We start from the raw sequence: 25,272 nt of genomic DNA, 5'->3' as shown, positions 1-25,272 counted from the left end.
CTTGATGTAAGCTAATACGGGGTTCATGCGCCACTGAGCTTGGCGAGTCTGAGAGAGACTTGATATATATACGTAAATAAACAGAGAGAGAGAGAAGATGTGAGATAAAGTATATAAGAAGAGAGAGAGAGCAGAATATTTGACCTAACTCTAGAAAGAACGCAAATATTATATGAAGAATGTAAAAACATTTTTTTTTTGCCATGCGGGGCAAGAAAATGAAAAAAATTCAAACTGTTATGAGACGGCACAATGTTACTCTTCAACTAATATGTTCATATTCTTCAACTAATATATTCAGCGTTCCGGTCTCCCCAGGCGTTTTACACTATTCAGCTCGTCTAGTAATTTTACTAATCACGTCATCTAACATACGGGAACCTTCATATGCGGAAGCTCGAATTTCGTCGCTTTTTCGGCCTAAAAGCATCAAATGTATCTGTAGTCACTCTATAATTAGAAATGTTTGTCTAGATGGTACAGATTTGAGTATTTGTGGGCGAAAAAAGGGCAAAATTTGGTAATTTGAATATTAATTGACATGCGCGCGTTTTTTTATGCAGGTGGTACATGGGATCGAGGCTAGTGTTGATATATTCACTTCCCGCGCGTTTGCGTAGCATCAGAACACGAGGCGGTTTGATCGAGTGTTACTTTGCTCGCGGTATTTCTGACACTAAAAAAAGACCCCCAAAAAACTCCTCTCGAACAACTCCAAAATAGTCCAACATGGATACCGAAGACTTTGTGCTCAAGAATAACAGCGAAAGAGTTCTCCTTTCTCCCGAAAGGGAGAATGGCTCGCCTCAAGAGAGTGAACTAGATGAGCGCGAAGTTCAGCTTGAAGACGAGAGAGAGACTTGGGGTAAAAAAGCCGACTTTCTCTTGTCTTGTATCGGCTTTGCCGTAGGTCTCGGGAATGTATGGAGGTTCCCCTACCTCTGCTACGCCAACGGAGGAGGTAAATACATTATATTTAGTCAAATATCTAATAGAAAGGAGTAGGATTTGAATAAAGTTACTACCTCGTGGCCATTGAAAAGCATTCGTCCGCGACTGGCAAGCTTATAGCACATGGTTTAATTAAACTATCACACACTACAAAACGTATTTAGAGTTATTGTGTACGAATTCATTCCCTAGACCCAACGTTGCTGTTTTTCTTTGTGATTTTCGCGGCGAACGCTATTCTTAAATGAAAATGCAAAATTGATCAGATTTTGTGTCGTCATTGGCTGTCAAAAAAGTGATTGTGTATGTGGAAATCATAAATCATTTATCTAGCATAACTTTCGTGCCAAGACTCAGACTATTTTTTTACAGTGATTCACTCGAAAGTTTATAGGAAAAAAATGATTATTTTTGTTTCTTCTTTTAGAACTGTGTATGTTTAAGTATTGATAAGTTTTTTTGTAATTTCATGCTCGCCCGACCATTGGTTTTGAAGTTCTAAATTATTTATAAAACTACCCCGGGTACTAGAACATTGCTATCACAAAGAAAGATAGACAAATGTGATAGCTTATTTAATGAGCGCTACTCGTTGCGTTGTGAAAAGATAAAACAAGAAGTTTTCATCCACAATTCAAACTGCAAAATGTACAAGCTTAAAATTTATCTTTGTATTGAATTCCCAAATTCTAAAGACATAAACCTCAGCTCAGTGTATACAAACAGGTTTGAAATAATAAACAGCGTTGCCCCCACCCTTTTAAAGTCGGATTAAATATCTTATATGGCGTGTTTCGTCTGTAGATGATTAAAAAGCTTTCAGGATTTTAAGAATGTCGATGGCAGGATTTTTACGGAATGCATAATAACTTGAGCAATGGGAAGTTATTTTAGGATTTCAAAACAAAATCTAGCAAAATAGATTAACTCGTTTCCCCAAAGCAAGCTCAGTAACAGGTTTCATTGTTTACTCGCATATGGAAAATGATATTGCAAAACTTATCTTTAATGGATTGACGTCTATAGGCTTAAAAGGCTTGCAGTATAAGAGAATAGCTTCATATTCAAATGCGTTCACCTTTTTGAATTATGCTGCTGAAAACATCTGTCTTTTTAAAAACAGTATAGTCAGCTTACTTTATTAATTTCTTGATTTCTATCTCAAAGCTCATTTAAGGTTGGGTGAGGGTAAATCACTTATTTAAAGTATCAAGAGTTATTTTAGTAACAGTGTAGACGCTTAGGTGTGAAGTTCGGTTGTAAAGTTTTTTTTTTATCGATTTGCATAATATTTCGCCCTCATCCCTACGTATTTCCTAGGATTTGTATTTAACAATCTATATTATGCTAACTGTGGGCCTTACGTTTATGTTAAATTAGCCCAGGGCTGTATTTAATGGGAGGTTGGAAACTGAAAAATATTGATTTTGGGTAAGGGAATTTATTTTTGTTGCCCCATGTTGCTTAAAATAAATTTGATGTATTTAATAACAATTTTTATTTTTGTCCTAACATAAATGAGTGATGTATATGATTGTTCTATTTCTTATTCAAAGGCATTTGTCCTTGTTCCACACCATCAGCCGTTTCCCTGAGACTCCCCGGGGAAAATTACCAGGTGGTTAGAGCATATGAACGTGATTATGATACCAACGTATGGCCGGTAAAAGCCAGCATTACCTTGCATCTATTCCAAATTCATTTCAATCATATGACGCTTTTATCTCCATTCCATTTAAACTAAAATGACATTCCTTTTTGCGATTATGCATGTACAAAAAAAGTTTTAACTGTTTTGAAAGACCAAATTGTTATAAGATTGTGTGGCTTCATTATAAATGGTAACAGGTTGAAAGGGTGTTTTTGGGATGGTTGGGGGCCCGGAGAAATTCCTTCAATGAGATTTAGAATGGTTTCCATGGAGTGTGTGGGTGTTTATGGGGGTATGGGTGTTTATGGGGGTTAGGGGTTGGCAGGGGTGGAGAGGCCACACAATCAACCAAAATGTGTATTATGATCACTTCCATTTTGGAGTTATGTATAATTAGAAATAGTTTCTCCTTTTTTGTTCATGCATTAAAATCTTAACCCTGGCATGTGTGGCACAATCATCAATCTAAATGGGACTGCTGGACCAGATTTGGAACACAACAAGACTGATGATAAACATCCTCCAGCCCTCTTGATTTTGATTTTTTCCACATTTGCCATAGCCAAACTCATACTATATAAAAACAAAAATAAATTCGAGTTACAGTATTTAGATTACCACAAACCACCTTGAATAGGACAACATTTGTTATTAATGACATTTGGGGGAGTATCAAAGCTATTCATAACACTTGCTTGTCTATATGAACATGACTAACTTTGACTTTATCCACCTAGGAGCGTTTCTTCTTCCTTACTTGATCATGTTGGTGCTATGTGGTATGCCCATGTTTTTCATGGAACTCTCTGCTGGCCAGTACTTCAGTCTGGGCCCTATTGGGGTTTGGGGTGCTATCTGCCCTCTCTTTAGAGGTTAGTGGGCCTTTTATCATTTTAACATTTATTTGAGTTGGCAAATGACCCTCTTTAGATATATAAATATATGTGACTTTTGGTGCAAGATATTATGGTTCTAATGGAATTTTAGTCTTTAAGGACTGTTTTTGGTCTTCAAAGATTGAGAGCCTTTATTAATAGGAAACAAGTGTAACACAAGAAGATTAAGTATTTGTGTTTGTCTTGCTGTTGTGTTCTAGTGAGAATTAATCTTGGTCTTCTTATCTTACTCTGGTGCATAGTCCTTGAAAAGCAATGTGGAAAAACCTATCACTTCAGAGCAATTAATAGGTTCATTTGCATTTCCCCAACATCTATGTTACTGCTCCTAAGCATGTTTCCTTATGTGGGTATTGGCCTTTCCAGCACAGTGATCCAACATAATTTGTTACTGTCTGTTCCTAAGTGAGCTTCCCTATTCATACATTCCAGGTATTGGCTTTGCCAGCATAGTGATCTCCTTCCTGGTCTGTGTGTACTATAACGTGATCATTGCCTGGTGCCTGTACTTCCTTGCCGTGTCCTTCCGCAGTGAGGTGCTCTGGAAGCACTGCGATAACTGGTGGAATACGGACAATTGTTATGCTGGGAGGATCCCAGAAAGCATGTCATGTTCTCTTGGGAGTGGAAGTAACAATTCGCTTGTCAACTCTACACTAGCTAATGCAACTGTACTGGCTGCCAATGCAACAAACGCCACCACAGAATGTCTCTTTCCTGAAAACCAAGTATCTCCGTCATTAGAGTTCTGGGAGTAAGTATTCATCCTTATGCCAAACATTTTTAGATTAAGATGTGCTCTAACATATCAACATTTTTGTTTACCCCTAGGAATTATATCCTAAGACTGAGTGATGGCATTGGTGAAGCTGGAGAGATCCGTTGGCAGATCTTGGTGTGCCTGATTCTAGCCTGGGTTGGTGTCTACTTCTGCATGTGGAAGGGGGTCAAGTCATCTGGAAAGGTGGTCTACTTCACAGCCACGTTTCCCTATCTGGTATTGTTCATCCTGTTTGTGCGTGGTGTCACCCTCCCAGGAGCAGACAAAGGGATTGCATTCTACCTTAAGCCAGAGTGGCACAGACTAAAGGACCCTAAGGTACTGCATACCTCTTTTGCTTGGACAAAGGGCTAATGCCTGAAATGTCAGCAAATCAGAAAGTCATTCAGTTAAAAGCTTCAACCCTTTGTTGTTTTACGTTCCTGTTTCTCAAATGACTATGCAAAGGATTATTCCTCCACATGTCTAAGTTATTTTGCTGATTGGTTTAATAGGTTTGGGTTGCTGCTGCCACACAGATCTTCTACTCTCTTGGGATTGGCTTTGGCTCCCTTGTTGCCATGGGCAGCTACAACAAGTTCCATAACAACATTTTCAAGTAAGACGTACCAGAGTATCACTTTAACAGTTTGCTGTGTGATATTCTGTACACAGTTTCTCAACCTAATTTTGTTTTCATTTAGGGATGCCATCAGCATTTCTCTGATCAACTGTGGCACCAGTGTGTTTGCAGGCTTTGTCATTTTCTCTACTCTTGGATTCATGTCTCATGTACTAAACAAGCCCATTGAAGAGGTTGCTAATTCAGGTAATTGGTCTTTATTTGACTCTCAATTGCCTTTACAATGGTCTGTGTTCAATGATCTAACCCTGGAGCCTTGCCGTAGGTCCTGGACTTGCATTTGTTGTGTACCCAGAGGCCATTGCACAAATGCCCATCTCTCCTCTATGGGCGATCCTTTTCTTCTTCATGATTCTCACCCTGGGACTTGACAGCCAGGTACAGTAAATTATTTGATGTTTGTAAATTATACTAAAGTAAAAACACATTTATTGTTGTGCTCAGAAAGTCCACTTGTCATAATTTGCAGTAGTTGGATGGCAGGAGTAGTTGGACGACACAGTACAAATAGCTAAATCCTGCTCTTTAAAAGGCTATGTTAATGTTAAGAGGGACAAAAAAAAAAAAAGAACAATAGCTTTCTATGAAGACATGCAAGTTACAGCATATGAATTCCCTTTAATGCAAACTATAGCACTGTTGAAAACTTCCTGTTGGCTCTCTTTGTCAACCATGTTGGGAGAAGCTGTGAAGTAGTTTACCAACACTTCCCTTGTCTAATGGTCAACTTAGCAAGGCGGTGACCAATTTTGGTTGATTAAAAATCCAGTGTATGTGTGCATAGTGCAGTCTTGGCTAAGCAGCTTGCTTGTTGTTGTTGTATAGTTTGGCATGATGGAAGCAGTCATTACAGGCATTATTGATGAGTACCCTGTGTGCCGGAAACGCAAGGAGTTGTTCATTGCTGTGGCATGCTTTCTGTGCTTCCTGCTTGGAATAACCAACGTTACTCAGGTAAGGATAACTTTTGGTGATGGTCTTATTAGCTAGGTGCATGAAACATGAGACTGCACTATAAAATGAGTGCCCAGGGCAGCAACACCTTCAGTTGTCGCTTGCCCGTCGACCTGTCAAGACGCATCAGATTTTCTTATCGAAATCGAATATTTGGTTCCATATAAACTTCCAAGGTAGAAAGAAACATCAAAGCAAACTGCAAATGGTAGTTCTATGATGAAAGGAATCATGGATCTCTACACATTTTTAACAAATGCAGGGAAATAGTCAATGATGCGTGAAATGTACATAATATATCTCGGTGGCTTTTAGGGAAAACTGTGCTTCTCCATGCTTTGAAACAAGTGTTTGAACTCTAGTTCTATAAGATTATCTTTTAGTTACTTTTGGTCAATTTTAGTTATTACCTTCTCTAGTGTTTTTTTAAATTAAAGTTTGACCCCATCTTTGCCTGACCTTTTAATTAATTTCATGCTTCTTTTCAGGGTGGAGCATATGTCCTCAATCTGTTTGACTATCAGTCTGGTGGCGTTTCACTGCTTTTCCTGGGATTCTTTGAAACTGTCTGTCTGGCATGGATATATGGTGCTGATCGTTTCTCTAAAGACATTGAGGACATGGTGGGCTCAAGGCCAGCTGCATGGTGGCGTTTTACTTGGAAGTTCTGTGCACCCACTGTCATGGCAGGCATTTTCTTCTACAGCATTATCTTTTGGCAAGGGGTCAGCTATGGCAGCTATAAGTACCCCCAGTGGGCGGAGTTCTTCGGCTGGGTCATTGCGCTGTCCTCTATGTTGTTCATTCCTGGAAATGCTATTTATATGATCTGGAAAACTCCAGGGACCCTAAGAGAGGTGAGTTGAGAATCTAAAGTCATGTTGCTCTGTCTGCTAATAGGCCATTCCAGCTATAAGCATGCGCACGCACTCACCATGGGAACCTACCTCGACTACCAGCATGCAGCGCTCACTTCGTTTGATGTAAGCTTCAAAAAGCGCACGCTGCATTCTGGTAGTTGAGGTAGGTTTTCTATGGTTATGCGCGCGCAAACTTATAGCTGGAATGGCCTATTGCCTATACAAGGGACAGTAGACCAAGTAAAAGCAAAGAAATCCTTATAATGCAACCATGTTAAAATTATTTTAGCCATATTTATTGCTTCTCAGCCTGTCTTATCATACTAAGTGGTAGGACCACTTAGAAGTCTTCTAATTTCCTTTATTTTGGTTTGTTTAACAGCGTGTAACATTCTTACTTAAACCTGACCGGAATATCCTACAAGAGATTGAGAGAAGAGAAGGACTGTCAAAGAGAGTTGAAGTCCTTAAGGTTTAACTTGGTGAGTATGGAACAAGCCATTTCACTTTTTTCAAGTAGGAACTGCTGCATAATTGAGTTTTTGTCATTCGCAAACAGTCAACTAATAGTGTTAAACTCATCATGTGACATCTCTAGCATTGGAAATGTCTTTTTAGGCTGGCTCTCACGACAACATAAGCGGAGACGGAAGCGAAAGAGTCTTATGTCGCGTGAGGTTTAACGCATGCTCAGTTCGTAGTCTGTGCCCATACCTCCTTAACAAGCTCAAGCTGGACGGGTTAACTTATGCTTATGTTCCGCTTATGCTTACGTCGATCTATTTTTCACGCTACCTGAGCGCAGCATAGAGGTTAGATTATCAAAACTTCCTGTTCTTCTTGCGCTTACGACGAGCCGGTTCTCACGCGACATAAGACTCTTACGCTTTCGTCTCAGCTTATACCTTCAAAATTATATAAAACCAGGAGCAAGAAAGTTGTAGTATTTTTTTTTCCTTATGTGAGCAATCAATATAATTCAAATATTAATAATCTGATTCTTCTTATTTTGCAGATAAAAAGATGTACATATTTTCCACTGACTACCATTACAACAAGACCAACCAGACTTAAAACAATAAAATTGACGTTCCTTGTTTGAAGTATAACTTTGTACAAAATATTATTTATTCAGAAGAATATGAACAGCAAAATATACTAACTACATCGAATCAACATCACGGAATAATAATTGGTAAATGAAGTTAAGTATAGTTTATACAAATTCCATGTGTTTGAAAATGAACAAGTGTCACCGAAAAGCTATTTAAGTTGAGTTTAAAATTGTAATTCCAGGGAACTTTTGTTTAAAAGTTGGCTTACATACTGTTTCAAAATATATTTTATTTTACATTTACCAAAAACATTTACATTCACATAATAATAGACTACCATATAAAACAGCCATATTGTAGTTGCAGTATTTAAACAGGTGTTAAAGATATTAAATCAGTTTGTAATAAATAAACCAACAAACAATCTGCTTGTTTCTCCTGTACTAGTTACACCAAAGATCCCTACCTTACTAGGAAATAAAATCACTTGCTTTTGCAAGATACCCAACCTAGAGCTTTCAGCGGAAATAAAAGCCGTTTGCTAAACAATGTTTCCTAAATATGATAGTAAATCTTGTTGCAATTTGATTGCATGAAGCGAACAACATACTGGGATGATTTAGGGTACGCAATTCAACATGATGTCTACCTACCCACAAACGAAAATATTCCGGAAGCAGAATTATTGCCAAAACCTACCATTTTCTGTATCACATCAAATCGTTTAAGACGCCATGTTGTATTTCGTCCTCTAAAATCGTCACAGCATGCTGTTTCTTATCAACCCAATCCCTGCGCAACGTAAGAATGAAGAACCATTTTCGAGGTGACCTACTTTCTCGTAAAATCCCTGGGCCCCGGTTCCTAGAAGGCAGGTTAGCGCTTATACACGGATAAACATGGTTATCGAGACATTTGGTTGGATAACAACCTTATTTATCTCTGGGTTAGCGGTTAACCTGCTTTCTAGAGACCTGGCCCTGGACTAATCGAGCAGAGGGCGCGACAGGAGTCTTACATCGGTGGGGGTGGGATTTTCCTCCACAGCCATAACAGCGCACAAAGATTATGTACTGCAGCTCTTCTTGGTCGCGAAGCTCTGGCACACAAACTTCCCTCAAAGTGTTTACGCCCTCCAGCTGAAAGTAGATTTGGAATGCATTAATAATACTTGTACAGACAGTCTCTCACACAGGGTTTCGTGTGGTGTTTTGGGTTTCGTGCGGTAAGGGTGGAAAAAAAAAGTTCTCGATAAAATCAACCTTTTGTTCATTTATTTATCCTGATCCTACCACACCTAGGCCGACCTAGTTATTCTACTTTTTGCTTCCGTAGTTTTTCTAGTCATACCAGCGTGTATTGTGTGGCTCTTAACCTTAGCCGTAATTAATCGTAATAGACGAACTAACTTATCCACTTTACACTGATCACTTGGCCTTTTTGGTTGCGAGTTCGTGCTTAGTAAACAAGTAAAAAATGTATATTAAGCCTTTCACTCAAGGGTACTTTTGAGCAAAATTTTAAGAAAAATAGACCCCCCCCCATTTCAAGTCCAATACTACCAAGATGGTATGCCTTGAAGTTTCCAAAAATGCATTGTGGTTTTTTTGTGTTAACTGCTACAGCCTGTTGCTTACAACAGTTTTGCTTGTAATGTGTTTAAAAAATACAGCTTTATGACATCTGGAGAGTGCTTTAGGACACCATGAAGTCTATTTGGGCATAATTAATGCTGTGATTATGAATGTTTGCACACTGAGGTTGATTCAATGGGATAATTCCTTGTTTGGGTTTCACTGAGTGAGAAAGAAATTTTCTGGTGAATGGCCTCATACTCTCCAATGTGGTACATCTTTGCTACCCTACCCAACCTTATTCAAAAATTGTTTTCAGGCTTATTCTGGGTTCCTTGGACCTGGAAATGTTTTGTTTGTCGTTGGGGCAAAGAGACTTTAAAAAAAAAAGATGGGGGAGAAATTTTCCCACCCTCTGTCAAGGTGTTTCCAGGACTCCGATGATGCAGTGCAGGCATACAATTTTTCCTAAACATGGAGGTTTTAGCATAGATTATTGTGGCTGATGGCTCTATTGGTGACTTGATTGTGACTCCATTTCCAAGAAATGAAGTAGACCTTCATATTTAATAAAGCTAAATCCCCCCGGCCTATCACAAACATAAATGTATAAATAGATTGTGATGCTACTCACATTTTTAGAACTTTATCTTTGCCCCCACTTCCAACTCGTGCTCCGTCAGGGCTCCAGTCAACGCTATATACCTGAAGATTTAACACATAAAACCAAATGTACAAACAGTCAGAGCAAAAAATACACCACAACAAGCAGGAGTAGGAACAAAATCGCTTTATATAGTCAACGCTATATACCTGAAGATTCAATACATAAAACCAAATGTATAAACAGAGCAACAAATACTCCACAACAAGCAGGAGTCGGAACAAAATCGCTATATATTACATTTAACGGGCATACAGTCAGATAAAAAAAGGTTATAAACCACACCTACCGGACACTCATAGTCAAAACAAAAACGTTAAAAACAACAACTAACGGGCAACAAAAACGTTATACATCACAAATTGTAGAGTGCACAACGACGTTATACAGCTACACAACGTTCACAATACAGGAAAAGAGTATACAGTAAATGAAATACGCTATACACCTACACAACGTTCACAATACAGCAAAAGAGTATACAGTAAATGAAAAACGCTATACACCTACACAACGTTCACAATACAGCAAAAGAGTATACAGTAAATGAAAAACGCTATACACCTACACAACGTTCACAATACAGCAAAAGAGTATACAGTAAATGAAAAAGGCTATACACCTACACATCACTAAAAATACAGCAAACGAGTATACGTAAGAATAAACAGCTAAAGAGCACAAGCATAGAGAAATGCTCAAGGAATAAAAACACGACAGGTTTGGACACTTGATTCTTACCTCGTCAGCATGTCCAGGAAGGTCGTAGAGTAGCTTTTTTGTTTTCATATCCCAGACCTGGTAAAAGCGAGAGCATAATCAATAATTTTGACAAACACGTGTTACAGAGCGAGGAATTGGGTTATCGATATGCATTTATCTTAAAAGTCCTTCCAATACACACCATCTTGCGCATGCGCATGACCCATACTCACCTTCAATGTGCTGTCTGCACTGCCGCTGCATATGAGCCTGCAGTCCGCTGACCATGCGATCTGGAAACAAAGTACAGCCTTCATTACTAAATCCATTTAGCTGTTTTTTTTTTTTAACAAAGGGGCGTGTCTCAGTAGGCAAAAAAAGATTTGCACGCAAAAGTTCCAATTTTCATTTAATGTCCAATGCTGCAATTGATGATAATGAAGCAATCGATTGGCATATCTGTGGGTTTATGTTTTCAAAATCATCCATTATTTTAGGAGGGTTTTACGTACTTAGGGTCTCTTCTCCCCCGTTTTCCATCACCAGTATCGCGTTATCACATATCATGGCTCACCTGATAGACGCAATTAACGTGACCTCGAAGAGATGTGATAAATCTGAAATAAAGTCACCGATGGTAAAAAAAATTCTATTTACTCCAAGTTTTCAATATTTGTATTTATCAGTAGAATAAAAAGTCATATTTCCGAGATCTTTTGTTTGATAGTCTGTTTGATAACTGTCTTTCTTCCTTCAAATGAGCCCCCCCCCCCCCGAAAAATCGCCTCCTGCTTGAATAAGGGCATCGCCTGAACCGTTTTGCACAATAGGCTTCGATAAAGACGGGTCTGTACGCTAGAAAGTAACGAAAACTGAAAGTCCTACTCGCCACAACATTTTAACATTAAAAGTTTGACATGTTATAATTTTTGGCAATTTTTACTTCTTGCACCTTCTAAAAACACTTTTTATGAAAAATTAAATAAGCGCTTATTCGACGGTACTGACATTTTCAAGCGGCTCAGCGCACGCTTGCATGCATCTGATTGGTTTAACCGTCGCACGCATCTGATTGGTTTATCCATCGCACGCATCTGATTGGTTTATCCGTCGCACGCATCTGATTGGTTTATCCGTGCAGTTGTTTGCCCCTACTTTTGAGCTTTTCATACTTACTTCCCTGTTTCGCCATTCCACAGTTTGACCGATTTGTCGAACGCAGCGCTCGCGATGAGCCGCCCATCGGGAGAGAAACAGACTTGATTGATCAGCGCTTGGTGGCCTGGAGGAAATATGATACTTTGAAGGGAAGGGTCGCAGATACTTTATAATGCTAGTGTGCACATATAGCTAAACCGCAATTGCAACAAAAATATTGATTTTGCTCTTTTGTTTTTGCTCTTTTGGCACTTAAAGCCAATAGCAGTGAGCAAAAACAAAACAAAACGCAGTGCGCAAAAAAGTTATCTTAGCTTTGACTCTCGAGAGCAAATACTTCTAAAAGCCTGACCAGCAATCTGTACTGCCTTACCAGTCATGCGTACCAAGGGTTCAGCAATCTGTACAGTCTTACCAGTCATGCGTACCAAGGGTTCAGCAATCTGTACTAGTCTTATCAGTCATGCATACCAAGGGTTCAGCAATCTGTACTGCCTTACCAGTCATGCGTACCAAGGGTTCAGCAATCTGTACTGCCTTACCAGTCATGCGTACCAAGGGTTCAGCAATCTGTACTAGTCTTATCAGTCATGCATACCAAGGGTTCAGCAATCTGTACAGTCTTACCAGTCATGCGTACCAAGGGTTCAGCAATCTGTACTAGTCTTACCAGTCATGCGTACCAAGGGTTCAGCAATCTGTACTAGTCTTACCAGTCATGCATACCAAGGGTTCAGCAATCTGTACTAGTCTTACCAGTCATGCGTACCAAGGGTTCAGCAATCTGTACTAGTCTTACCAGTCATGCGTACCAAGGGTTCAGCAATCTGTACTAGTCTTACCAGTCATGCGTACCAAGGGTTCAGCAATCTGTACTAGTCTTACCAGTCATGCATACCAAGGGTTCAGCAATCTGTACTAGTCTTACCAGTCATGCGTACCAAGGGTTCAGCAATCTGTACTAGTCTTACCAGTCATGCGTACCAAGGGTTCAGCAATCTGTACTAGTCTTACCAGTCATGCGTACCAAGGGTTCAGCAATCTGTACTAGTCTTACCAGTCATGCGTACCAAGGGTTCAGCAATCTGTACAGTCTTACCAGTCATGCGTACCAAGGGTTCAGCAATCTGTACTAGTCTTACCAGTCATGCGTACCAAGGGTTCAGCAATCTGTACTAGTCTTACCAGTCATGCGTACCAAGGGTTCAGCAATCTGTACTGCCTTACCAGTCATGCGTACCAAGGGTTCAGCAATCTGTACTGCCTTACCAGTCATGCGTACCAAGGGTTCAGCAATCTGTACTAGCCTTACCAGTCATGCGTACCAAGGGTTCAGCAATCTGTACTAGTCTTACCAGTCATGCATACCAAGGGTTCAGCAATCTGTACAGTCTTACCAGTCATGCGTACCAAGGGTTCAGCAATCTGTACTAGTCTTACCAGTCATGCGTACCAAGGGTTCAGCAATCTGTACTAGTCTTACCAGTCATGCATACCAAGGGTTCAGCAATCTGTACTGCCTTACCAGTCATGCGTACCAAGGGTTCAGCAATCTGTACTAGTCTTACCAGTCATGCGTACCAAGGGTTCAGCAATCTGTACTAGTCTTACCAGTCATGCGTACCAAGGGTTCAGCAATCTGTACTAGTCTTACCAGTCATGCGTACCAAGGGTTCAGCAATCTGTACTAGTCTTATCAGTCATGCGTACCAAGGGTTCAGCAATCTGTACTAGTCTTACCAGTCATGCGTACCAAGGGTTCAGCAATCTGTACTAGTCTTACCAGTCATGCGTACCAAGGGTTCAACAATCTGTACCAGTCTTACCAGTCATGCGTACCAAGGGTTCAGCAATCTGTACTAGTCTTACCAGTCATGCGTACCAAGGGTTCAGCAATCTGTACTGCCTTACCAGTCGTGCGTACCAAGGGTTCAACAATCTGTACTAGTCTTACCAGTCATGCGTACCAAGGGTTCAGCAATCTGTACTAGTCTTACCAGTCATGCATACCAAGGGTTCAGCAATCTGTACTGCCTTACCAGTCATGCGTACCAAGGGTTCAGCAATCTGTACTAGTCTTACCAGTCATGCGTACCAAGGGTTCAGCAATATGTACTAGTCTTACCAGTCATGCGTACCAAGGGTTCAGCAATCTGTACTAGTCTTACCAGTCATGCGTACCAAGGGTTCAGCAATCTGTACTAGTCTTATCAGTCATGCGTACCAAGGGTTCAGCAATCTGTACTAGTCTTACCAGTCATGCGTACCAAGGGTTCAACAATCTGTACTAGTCTTACCAGTCATGCATACCAAGGGTTCAGCAATCTGTACTAGTCTTACCAGTCATGCGTACCAAGGGTTCAGCAATCTGTACTGCCTTACCAGTCGTGCGTACCAAGGGTTCAACAATCTGTACTAGTCTTACCAGTCATGCGTACCAAGGGTTCAGCAATCTGTACTAGTCTTACCAGTCTTGCGTACCAAGGGTTCAGCAATCTGTACTGCCTTACCAGTCGTGCGTACCAAGGGTTCAGCAATCTGTACTGCCTTACCAGTCATGCGTACCAAGGGTTCAGCAATCTGTACTGCCTTACCAGTCATGCGTACCAAGGGTTCAGCAATCTGTACTGCCTTACCAGTCATGCATACCAAGGGTTCAGCAATCTGTACTGCCTTACCAGTCATGCGTACCAAGGGTTCAGCAATCTGTACTGTCGTACCAGTCATGCGTACCAAGGGTTCAGCAATCTGTACTGCCTTACCAGTCATGCGTACCAAGGGTTCAGCAATCTGTACTAGTCTTACCAGTCATGCGTACCAAGGGTTCAGCAATCTGTACTGTCTTACCAGTCATGCATACCAAGGGTTCAGCAATCTGTACTAGTCTTACCAGTCATGCGTACCAAGGGTTCAGCAATCTGTACTAGTCTTACCAGTCATGCGTACCAAGGGTTCAGCAATCTGTACTAGTCTTACCAGTCATGCGTACCAAGGGTTCAGCAATCTGTACTGCCTTACCAGTCATGCGTACCAAGGGTTCAGCAATCTGTACTAGTCTTACCAGTCATGCGTACCAAGGGTTCAGCAATCTGTACAGCCTTACCAGTCATGCGTACCAAGGGTTCAGCAATCTGTACTAGTCTTACCAGTCATGCATACCAAGGGTTCAGCAATCTGTACAGTCTTACCAGTCATGCGTACCAAGGGTTCAGCAATCTGTACTAGTCTTACCAGTCATGCGTACCAAGGGTTCAGCAATCTGTACAGTCTTACCAGTCATGCGTACCAAGGGTTCAGCAATCTGTACTGCCTTACCAGTCATGCGTACCAAGGGTTCAGCAATCTGTACTAGTCTTACCAGTCATGCGTACCAAGGGTTCAGCAATCTGTACTAGTCTTATCAGTCATGCGTACCAAGGGTTCAGCAATCTGTACTAGTCTTACCAGTCATGCGTACCAAGGGTTCAGCAATCTGTACTAGTCTTACTAGTCATGCGTACCAAGGGTTCAGCAATCTGTACTAGTCTTACCAGTCATGCGTACCAAGGGTTCAGCAATCTGTACTGCCTTACCAGTCATGCGTACCAAGGGTTCAGCAATCTGTACTAGTCTTACCAGTCATGCGTACCAAGGGTTCAACAATCTGTACAGTCTTACCAGTCATGCGTACCAAGGGTTCAGCAATCTGTACAGTCTTACCAGTCATGCGTACCAAGGGTTCAGCAATCTGTACTGCCTTACCAGTCATGCGTACCAAGGGTTCAGCAATCTGTACTGCCTTACCAGTCATGCGTACCAAGGGTTCAGCAATCTGTACTGTCTTATCAGTCATGCGTACCAAGGGTTCAGCAATCTGTACTAGCCTTATCTGTCATGCGTGCAAAGGTTTCAGTAATCCTTGCTATCCTTATCTGTCATGCGTGCAAAGGTTTCAGTAATCTTTGCTAGCCTTATCTGTCATGCGTGTTAAGGTTTCAGTAATCTTTACTAGTTTTATCTGTCATGCGAGCAAAGGTTTCAGTAATCTTTGCTATCCTTATCTGTCATGCGTGTTAAGGTTTTAGTAATTTTTACTATTCTTACCAGTCATACATACCAAGGGTTCAGCAATCTGTACTAGTCTTATCTGTCATGCGTGCAAAGGTTTCAGTAATTTTTGCTAGCCTTACCTGTCATGCGTGCTATGGGTTTCGTTTTAGCCTCAGGCTCCCATAGAAAGAGCGTAAAGTCATCTGACCCAGAAACAAGGCGCTCAGCTTTACTCCCCTGAGAGAAAGTGAGATGGATATTAATGTTTGCAGAGGACTATGGTCTCCTGTGGGTGTAACTACAGTAGACGGAGGACTTTACTTCAAAAAAGTTTTTGGAGGCAGTTGAACTGACACGAGAAAGGTAGAGAATAAGGTAGAGGTGATCCAAGAGGGAGTTGCCAATGTCTTCAGGGATAGCTTAACTAGGATACATGCCATATGCTAATGTACAGTTTGCTCACAGCATTTAGCCTGGCCTTAACTTTTAGAATATCAGAAATTGAAAAGGAAAATTTATATATATCGCAGTCACTGAAAATAAGTTTCTACAGTACATACTGCACCTACCTTGGCCTCTTTGTATCTTTTTGATGCTTCACTTTGTAATGTCTCTGCAGACATAGTTTGTAAAGTTGTCCCCTTGGATGGTTCAAATGCACCAGTTCTTAAGACATAATCTGTATTGAGAGCCATGTGGTTTACCTGTGAGAAAAAAAAAAAAAAAATCAGATCAATCAGATCATTCACCCCAATAACTATAGTCCAATCGTACCCAGTGAGCATGTCCCTGTAGAGTTCTGCACAGCACTCCCTGCAAAAAAACAAACAAGAGAAGAATGTTTATGACCCCAAATCAGCACATTTACTGATGATAACTATTACTTGGTCTATCTTGCTTTGTTTTGTGTTTTTACTTAAACTTTTATTCCTTACCTATTGCACCTTACTCCTGTAACAGTGAGTCTCATTGGTGTAGGAGGGTGTGGTCATAAGCGCAGGTCCCTTTGTTTTATTTGTTAACTACCGTATTTACTCATGTATAATATGCATTTTTTTCAGGTGAAAATAAACTCCAAAATCGGGGTGCGTATTATAAATAAAAAAAATGACATAACAATTAAAAAAATAGAAAGCTCTTGAATATTTGACCCGTGAATAATTAGTCAAGTTATTTATACTCCGCAAGGTGTTATTTTGACCAGATCTAAATCAAGGAAAACATCTTGATAGTTTTCGATGTCTTCAAGGCGAACATGACAATTATTTTTCAACATACTCATCTAGGATTTTTGTCAAATAATAGTTACCTGTCTTTTTTGTGAAATGACCCAAAAAATCCGGTTGAGTATTATACATAAGTGCATCTTATACATGAGTAAAAACAGAAATACGTCATGTATACTCACATCCTCTGCTCTCCAGACTTTTATAGTTCTATCCTGAGATGCACTGTAAATTAACCCCTCCCCTCCCCATTTGACGCATGTGACTGACTGGGTGTGGCTGGAGAATGTTTTGTCAACTGATCCAGTTGCTGTATCCCAGATTTTAACAGAAGAGTCCTGCAAAACAAAAAAAGTTAAAATATCACCCTCTTTAAATAAAGATTACAATACTTGTATTCTACTGAATTTCTTGAAACATATAATGAAATCAAGTATGCCACCTTTGAAGAGCTTGCCAAGTATCTACAGTCTGGATTTCTTAAAAGGAAAAGTCAAGATGTCAGTAAAAGAAATGGTGTATTTTTTGTAGTATTTTGTAACATTTTGAGAGTGGGTGGATTAACATTCGCCCTCAGTAAAGTATAATCTTCCAGATATGATCCATTCACCCATAATTTTTTTCTTCCACTTACACCCCACTCCAATCCTGCAAGAAATGGTAATTGACTTGACACTTAAGTCCTTCAGGCGTTTAAATTTCTTAGAGGAAGATTGCAATTGCGCTCACAACACTGCCAAACCCATCTGGAATTTTGCCACAGTAGTGTTGTAATTTTACATTATTAACAGACCCGTATGCAGGGGGTGCAGGTGTTGGCCACCTCCCGCCCACAAGGGGGGGAAGTCTACTTCTGGTTCGCAAACAACGTGCTAATAGTAGACAAAACTATAAAGCATAAGCAAATAAGAGAAATACAGTAAAGCTATTCTAAGTCAATCTGGTATGGTATAAATTTAAAAGTCAAACTTTTTTGTAGCTACAGTAGATGTGATAATAACTGTGCTGTGAAGTTACTGCAATGGCATAATAAAGTCCCTTTTTGTTCTTTGGGGTGTTCATATTCTTGTCAGAAGACTCACCCTTCACCACCCCCCTGAAAATTTGTTCGGATTTCCCATCCCCCAAAGGGTTTGATTAATCAGGTTGAAAGTTTATGTATGACTTCAGCTCATTAACTAAGATCAAATTCTTACCTATGTAAAGGCTCCCAGCTAAGCCATGTTATCCATTTTAAATGCCCTTTGAGTGTCTTTCCCATTTGTTTTCCTGTCGCTGGATCCCATATCCTGATCTGCAGCACCAATATACATACATTATTTGCATCATTATCCTGTATGCTGGGGAATGAACTGTCTGCCTCGGATAATACTGTATGTCATCAAATTTCATGGATAGGGCATGATTTGAAAATGGGTTATTCTGATCAAGGGGGGGGGGGGGGGGTGACTCCCATAGAACAGACAAGGGTGATTAACCCTAAAGGGATAGCACTTTGGGTGTGGCCAACAGCAATTCTTACCCTAAATAGCACACTAGGCATGGTCAGAGCAATTGCTAACTCGAAGCAAATTTTCAGTTTTCCACCCTAGAGTACATCTCTTTTCTGACTACATTCATGGACAATTGTCATTAGGATGTGATGATCAACTAGCGTGAGACCCTCTAAGGGATAGCAGAAGCGGAAAAATTTTGAACATCCCCTAAGTGATAGCAGTTAGTTGAATTTTAAACCTCAAAAAGGTAGTACAATTACCCCCTCTACTGTTATGGGGAGTCCTATCCCCGGGGTTCTGATCCCTTCCATACCTCGCCATTTTTGCAGCCAGAGGCAAGCTTCTTCCCGTCAGGTGACCAGGCTATATGCAGTATCCAATGCATGTGACCTTGACATTAAAAACATTCACTGGAGTGAAAATACTGCAATATTTATCCAAGGGATGGAAGTTCAGGGAAATGGAAACTCATGTTCATTCTAGTTACCAAGGCTCAGTAATAAAATTGTCTAATGCCTATCTCCATCTCAAGTATCACTCTCTTATATTGATATGTACTATAAATTTCCAATTCACCTTTACAAGTGAAGTGAGGTGTCTCCGTGGTTACATCCCAGAATCTGACTGTGGTGTCCCCAGAACCGCTAGCAAGGTATCTGCAAATGGATCCATCACAATTATTCTTTGCAGAAAACATATTGAACTATGAGGTTAATTTCATGATTTGCTCCTTATAGCATGTTGGTGCTGTCATACTATGCGTTTGGTACTACTGGACAAAGATGTCATCCTTCATAAAGCTACTAACAGTGACCCCTCCATATAACTGACAACCTCTATTTGGCAGACACCATTTGAAGTCCGATTTTTTTGGCCACTTAAATTCAGTAAATTATACCTCCATTAAGCAGACACCTCTATTAAGTGGACGCAGACACATTTCACCGTCCAGTCTTTAACAATCCCTGTATTTTTTACCTCCTATTGCACAGTGGTTACTTTTTACAATACTTTCCTATAATAATGCCATGGAAACCCCAAACAACATAACCACTATGCGATATATAATGATTGCTGTGCTATACAATTGTGGAGTATTTATGAAACAGTGATTCAAGTTCCTGACTGTAGTTGAAAAAATATTTTTATCTTTATTAATTGTACCAAGGTCTTGAGTTATACAACTTTAAACTCTTCTTCAGCCATGTTGTCGAGAAATTGTAATTGTATTCATTAAAAATACTCTAAAATAGCACAATGAGCAGTACCTTCCATCTGGACTGAAGGCAACAGAGATCACGGCTTCAGTATGCCCTGTAAACAAGTTTTATTTTTTAGTTCAATATGGGTAAAAAATGTGACAACATAGGCATGTTCTCAGCTCTTGACTAACCTGGAATGGAGCTGGTACATCTGGTGACAGCCCTGACCTTAAACACTGCTTGGGGTTGGTAGACTATTTCAACAACTTTTTCCGTCTCTACATCCTGCTTGTGCAAGGTGTCTTGTAGAGAACCTATGACCTCAGACTCATTCACAAAAAAACTGTACGGGACAGTCTCTTCCTAGTGATATAACACAATAAAGAAATGTCATGTTTTGTTTTTTTTGCACTCATCATTAATCAGTAAATACAAATGTATGTTAATACAAAGAGTGAGTTAATGTGTGGAAGTAATGTGAATGGAAACAAATCCCACATTATATTGGTGCAATAATAAGAGACAGTACTAGAAGGAGATATAGTTGGACATCTGTATTATTTGGATTTTTAACAGGATAACCAACACGAGTTCAAGTCACAACTGCTTTAATTCCTAGATTACTAATTACTAGACTAAGTACATCTTATTTCTTCCTGTGCAATTTCAGTAGTGAGGGTATGATCGTCAAAGTGAGAGTTTACCAACGGCTTCGGTTTCGCTTCGGTTCTCATTCCTAAAGAAAGCCTTACGAGTTTGAATCACAACTGTCCCCTTTATTCCCCCAATACATTACTTGCACAAAATCGATCCATTAAATTGCTAGACTAAGTACTTCATAGTTATTTATGTACGATTAAATAAATGCGAGTACAAAAAGTGAGAAATAACACTGGCTTCGATACAAAATGTCCATCTGAGTGAGGTGCGGTATAGCAGGATAGACAGTTTATATGATATTGGTCAAAACTGTATATATAGACACAATTTACTGTCATATACACACACAGTATAGACTGTATATTCTTCAAGGAGTCTCCTATTTATCAATTTATTGTCAATAGACAGTTAGAATCTACCATTTAGAACGAAGCAGCACTGTACCAATGTCAATTCTGTCTAATTATACACTTTATACGTCAATTGACTGTCTAATAGACAGCTAGTATCTATTCTGTATAATTAGAACGAAACAGCACTGTACCAATGTCTATTCTGTCTAATTATACACTTTATACATCAATGTACTGTCAATAGACAGAATCTAAGCAGCACTGTACCAATATCTGTTCTTTTCTATTGTGTCTATTTATACACTTTAAACATAAATTGACTGTCTATATACAGCTAGTATCTATTCTGTATATTTAGAACGAAGCCGCACTAATGTCTATTCTGTCTATTATACACTCTATACATCAATTAACTGCCTATAGACAGCTAGTATCTATTCTGTATATTTAGAACGAAGCAGCACTGTACCAATGTCTATACTGTCTAATTATACACTTTATACGTCAATTGACTGTCTAATAGACAGCTAGTATCTATTCTGTATATTTAGAACGAAGCAGCACTGTACCAATGTCTATTCTGTCTAATTATACACTTTATACATCAATTTACTGTCAATAGACAGCTAGTATCTATTCTGTATATTTAGAATGAAGCAGCACTAATGTCAATTCTGTCTATTTATATACACTTTATACCTCAATTGACTGTCTATAGACAGCTAGTATCTATTCTGAATATTTAGAATGAAGCAGTCAACTACACCGATGTCTATTCTGTCTATTCTGTCTAATTATACAATTTATTCGTCAATTGACTGTCTATAGACAGCTAGTATCTATTCTGTATATTTAGAACGTAGCAGTCAACTACACCGATGTCTATTCTGGGGCAATTGCAGGGTTGAACATTGATTTTAGGGTTATTTCGAAGAGCTCGAAAGAAGTCAAAATTTTATAAACTAACCAAAATAACATTGTAGGTTTGTTAATTGGCCTTTGATCTTTAAGATAAATTCAATATTTTGGTTTGAACGTCTCACATCGAGCGGATGGAAACGGATTGAAAACAGTACTTTTAGGTTTTGGAGAAGGTAGCTTTACTCAAACACTGACATTGCATAGAGCTAACCAACTAGATCCTCCGCATACAACCCATTTAAAAGAACATAGTTTCATTTAGTTTCACTTGTTACACACTATTTTATATTTATTTCATAGCAAATGCGTGTAAGTGCCCCTTTCACCAGGCCAAAACATCTTATATGTCAAACTAAAGAAAAGTAAATCACACATTTTACTTTAATCGATATGGCTGTTTATTTGTTTATAAGAAAGTGAAATATATAAAAACGTGCATCAATACAGTCTTCAAAAACATGCTCACACAAAAAGCTAATTATTTACAAATTATATAAAAGGTTAAAAGCGTAAAAGTCTCTGCAGTTCTATTGGAAAACTTATGCACATCTGAAAAGCTAAATATTTACAATAAATGGTTATACGAAAGGTTACCATGAAACGTTAGAGCCTCCTCTTTTCGGTATTTGTTATCAACGCGTTTCTGTTTATGGTGCTGGGAGATCTTCGTCACAGTGATTGGTGAAGAAAGCTCGAGCACTCTCTTCACACGATACTCGTCGTAGGTGGGCGCAATGGTTTCTTCAGCAACTACAGACGTTGGAGGCAAACTTCTGGCTGATAAGGAAGTTCAACAGTTCCGATGCTTTGTCCATGTATTGCTTTGGGATTACATAGCTCCATTCACAACCTTTGTTACTGCCTGATGAAGGGCGTATAAAACTGTGGCAACTCAGACCACTTGTCCCTTTGCTTTTGAAAGAATGCTCTTACGGTCTCGGTCATGTCAGTGAAGCTCTCTTTTCCTCCTATTCATCTTCGTGCGCTCCCTCACCCATTGAGTTCTCAGGCTTACCAACCAAGTGTTCCTTGTCAAGGACATCAAACACTTCCTTGAAGTCTTGTGTCCTTCCAGCATTGTCTTCATCTCGTGATAGTCTGCGTCTGTCACTGGAGGACAAATAAAGAACTGCCAGTCGCAGAAGCCGTTATAGTCGTTCCCATTGAGAAGGCTCACGATAACATCGGGCTGCACAAAGCCAGCCACGTTGAACCACGTCTTTGTCACAACACTCTGAGAGTTGCGCCGCCAAGCACTGCCGTTGATAAGGGATAGTAGTGTTTTTCTGGCCGACAACCCATTCTTGTACTAGTCTAACTGCTTGTACAGTAGAGATATCTCGTCGTATAGGCCAACAACTCTGCCTCCATTGCGCTTGAGGGTATAATGGGGTTCTTCCATTGAAAAGTGTTCAATATATATTTGTAGATCATCTTCTTCCTCTTGTTTCTCTGGTTCTCTCTCTTGTTCTGTCTCGCATCACTGATCTTTCTCCATAGCTTGAATCGAAGTATAGAATAGAACAGAAGTCGGTTAAGCGCGGGAGACTTCTTTTGGCCCTTGTCTGCCAGAACAACATTCCATATGATGGGTGGCTCCTTCAACTGGTTGTTTACAACAACATGGGTTTCTGGGCCCATGAAGTGTGAACACACAGAAAGCAGAGGAAAAAAAAGAACTCGGGAGGACTGCCAATGGCTTCAGCATGGGCATTCACCAGTGTCTCAACTTCGCTTGAAGTGGCTTTCTTCAGATTTAAGGTGAGTGCCTGAGCCGCTAACACCCTACGGTCTATCTCTCCGAGACTCAACATTCCTGGTAGACTCATCGTGCGCACGGTTTGAAGTTGTGGCGTAATCTGACCGACCTTACTCGATACTTCTGTGCATGTTGTTTGGAAAATAATAGGACATGCTGAAAAAGAGCCCGCTTAGAAATAATAACAAAGGAAAGTTAATGCGATAAGTTACTATTATTCGCTTACTCTAGTTAGACGCAGGCCTAAACATTTAAGAAACAAGGTGATTTATCTGACTGCGAAAAATAATTGTGTAGCTCAGTCATACATTTCTTGGCAATGGTGTTTCAAAAAAGACATCCCAATGATAGGTTGCTATTTCCAGGACATTGCTGAAAAATATATCAAATTAAAGAACTTGCTTTGAACTTATAACGTGCATGCTAAAAAGTGTGCGCGAGCAAAGCTGATGATCTGGTCTTAAACATGAAGTGCTAAACCCTTAGGGAACAAAAGCAATTGTAGGTCTCCTATTCAGGGCGGAACTGCCACCTATTTTCCAAAGAGCGCTGGTTTCTTTTTAAAAGAATTTGACTTCCCTTACTTATCAATATCCACGGCCTACTCTGAAACCCATTTCTATAGATGATAAATAAACCCTGTGTAATGATCAATGTAGGCCTTGTAGTGTAGGTCAAAGTAAAACCACTCTGATGCTTTGCTTAAACTGTTTGCAATGATCCATCTGAATTGTGTTTTTCGTTGTCATAGTTTGTGTTTCCCCAAAATTGCGATGACAGTATCCAATCTTCAGTGGTATCAAGAGGACCTTGGGACTTCTCACCCTTGGCTGAGAAGTCCCTTCTCAGCCAAGGGTGCAAGAAGAAAGAAAACTCTGTTGTTCTATGAAACAACAGCAGGGATGCTTGCTTTCTTTCGGCCCTGTGGAATAATTGTAGCTATGACAGAAATGTTTACTTGCGAGTCGCACACTCAAGTTTATCTTTTTCTTTTGAGGACGTTTTGTCACAATACTAATTCTTTCCAACGATTACGTTATCTAGGATACGATCCGGCATGTGGGTTTGTTCCCTTTTTGAGAAACCAAAAAAGAATGGCTAGTGAAAAACTCTGAGGTTGGTTTTCCCGTGAGATGTCACATATATGAGGACACACATCTTTGATAGCAATTTAATATCATAGATGAGAGCAGTTATTCAAAAGGAACTAACAAATTGACTGACAGAATGACTCACTGGCTATTAGAATAGAAAGATGTAAGTAATAGCAGTAATACGAGACTAGAATAGATGACTGACTCACTGACTGACTGTCTAGGGACTCGCTGACTGACTTACTCAATGTAAAACTAAACTTATAGTTATGATTGGCTAAACTTGGATATGCTTGCGAGCTACCATGAATTGTTGATTATTGTGAAAAGCCTACCTTTTGCAGTACTGCATTGCACACAAGCTCTAGTTTATCTGGTGTGATGTCGACAGGGAGGTCAAATGGTGCACCAACAAGCTCTCCATCCTCACTCTTGAACTGTGCAAGAATTCTTCCGTCACTTGAAAAACCCAAATAGAGTAGAAAGCAAAGGTAAGAAACTAACTGGATTTGGCAGCGTCTAAACTTCTACAGCTGTTGACACCAAAATCTAATAAACACCTACCTCATTCTATTATAAAATTTATGGAAGAACACTAGAGTTACTAAAAATCCCTGTCGTAAAATGGTTTGTTTTCGAAATATAATCACACGTGCAGATAATC

At 39.7% G+C, this 25,272-nt stretch overlaps 2 protein-coding genes across 4 annotated transcripts; one reads left to right on the top strand and one right to left on the bottom strand.

Annotated features, from left to right (window-relative positions):
- The first annotated feature begins 598 nt into the window (after positions 1-598).
- LOC5502465 (sodium- and chloride-dependent GABA transporter 1) lies at positions 599-8,194 on the top strand. 3 transcript variants are annotated; one of them, XM_032370728.2, is made up of 12 exons: positions 615-961; positions 2,508-2,569; positions 3,340-3,474; positions 3,931-4,252; positions 4,330-4,597; positions 4,774-4,877; positions 4,963-5,087; positions 5,167-5,279; positions 5,727-5,855; positions 6,344-6,712; positions 7,098-7,197; positions 7,731-8,194. In XM_032370728.2, the coding sequence occupies exons 1-11, from the start codon at positions 924-926 to the stop codon at positions 7,191-7,193; spliced, it is 1,761 nt and encodes a 586-aa protein (XP_032226619.1). In that variant the 5' UTR covers positions 615-923; the 3' UTR covers positions 7,194-7,197; positions 7,731-8,194. The 3 variants fall into 3 exon arrangements, with proteins under 3 accessions (XP_048582094.1, XP_032226619.1, XP_032226620.1); XM_032370729.2 differs by having other exon boundaries at positions 874-961; positions 2,508-2,614; XM_048726137.1 differs by lacking the exon at positions 2,508-2,569 and having other exon boundaries at positions 599-961.
- LOC5502467 (notchless protein homolog 1) lies at positions 7,786-25,272 on the bottom strand. Its single transcript, XM_048726138.1, has 18 exons — positions 25,173-25,272; positions 24,944-25,067; positions 20,013-20,184; positions 19,888-19,933; positions 19,196-19,275; positions 18,933-19,009; positions 18,320-18,417; positions 17,566-17,602; positions 17,306-17,461; positions 16,672-16,710; positions 16,467-16,601; positions 16,038-16,134; positions 11,887-11,992; positions 11,285-11,327; positions 10,944-11,003; positions 10,750-10,806; positions 9,979-10,049; positions 7,786-8,909 (listed from the first exon to the last, which is right to left on the bottom strand). Exons 1-18 carry the CDS (start codon positions 25,175-25,177, stop codon positions 8,897-8,899), a joined length of 1,416 nt encoding a protein of 471 aa, XP_048582095.1. The 5' UTR covers positions 25,178-25,272; the 3' UTR covers positions 7,786-8,896.

This window comes from Nematostella vectensis, chromosome 4 (genome assembly GCF_932526225.1).
Source record: "Nematostella vectensis chromosome 4, jaNemVect1.1, whole genome shotgun sequence".
Classification (NCBI taxonomy): domain Eukaryota; kingdom Metazoa; phylum Cnidaria; class Anthozoa; order Actiniaria; family Edwardsiidae; genus Nematostella; species Nematostella vectensis.
The sequence above is the reverse complement of the archived record's forward strand: the minus strand, read 5'-3'. Positions and strand labels throughout refer to the sequence as shown.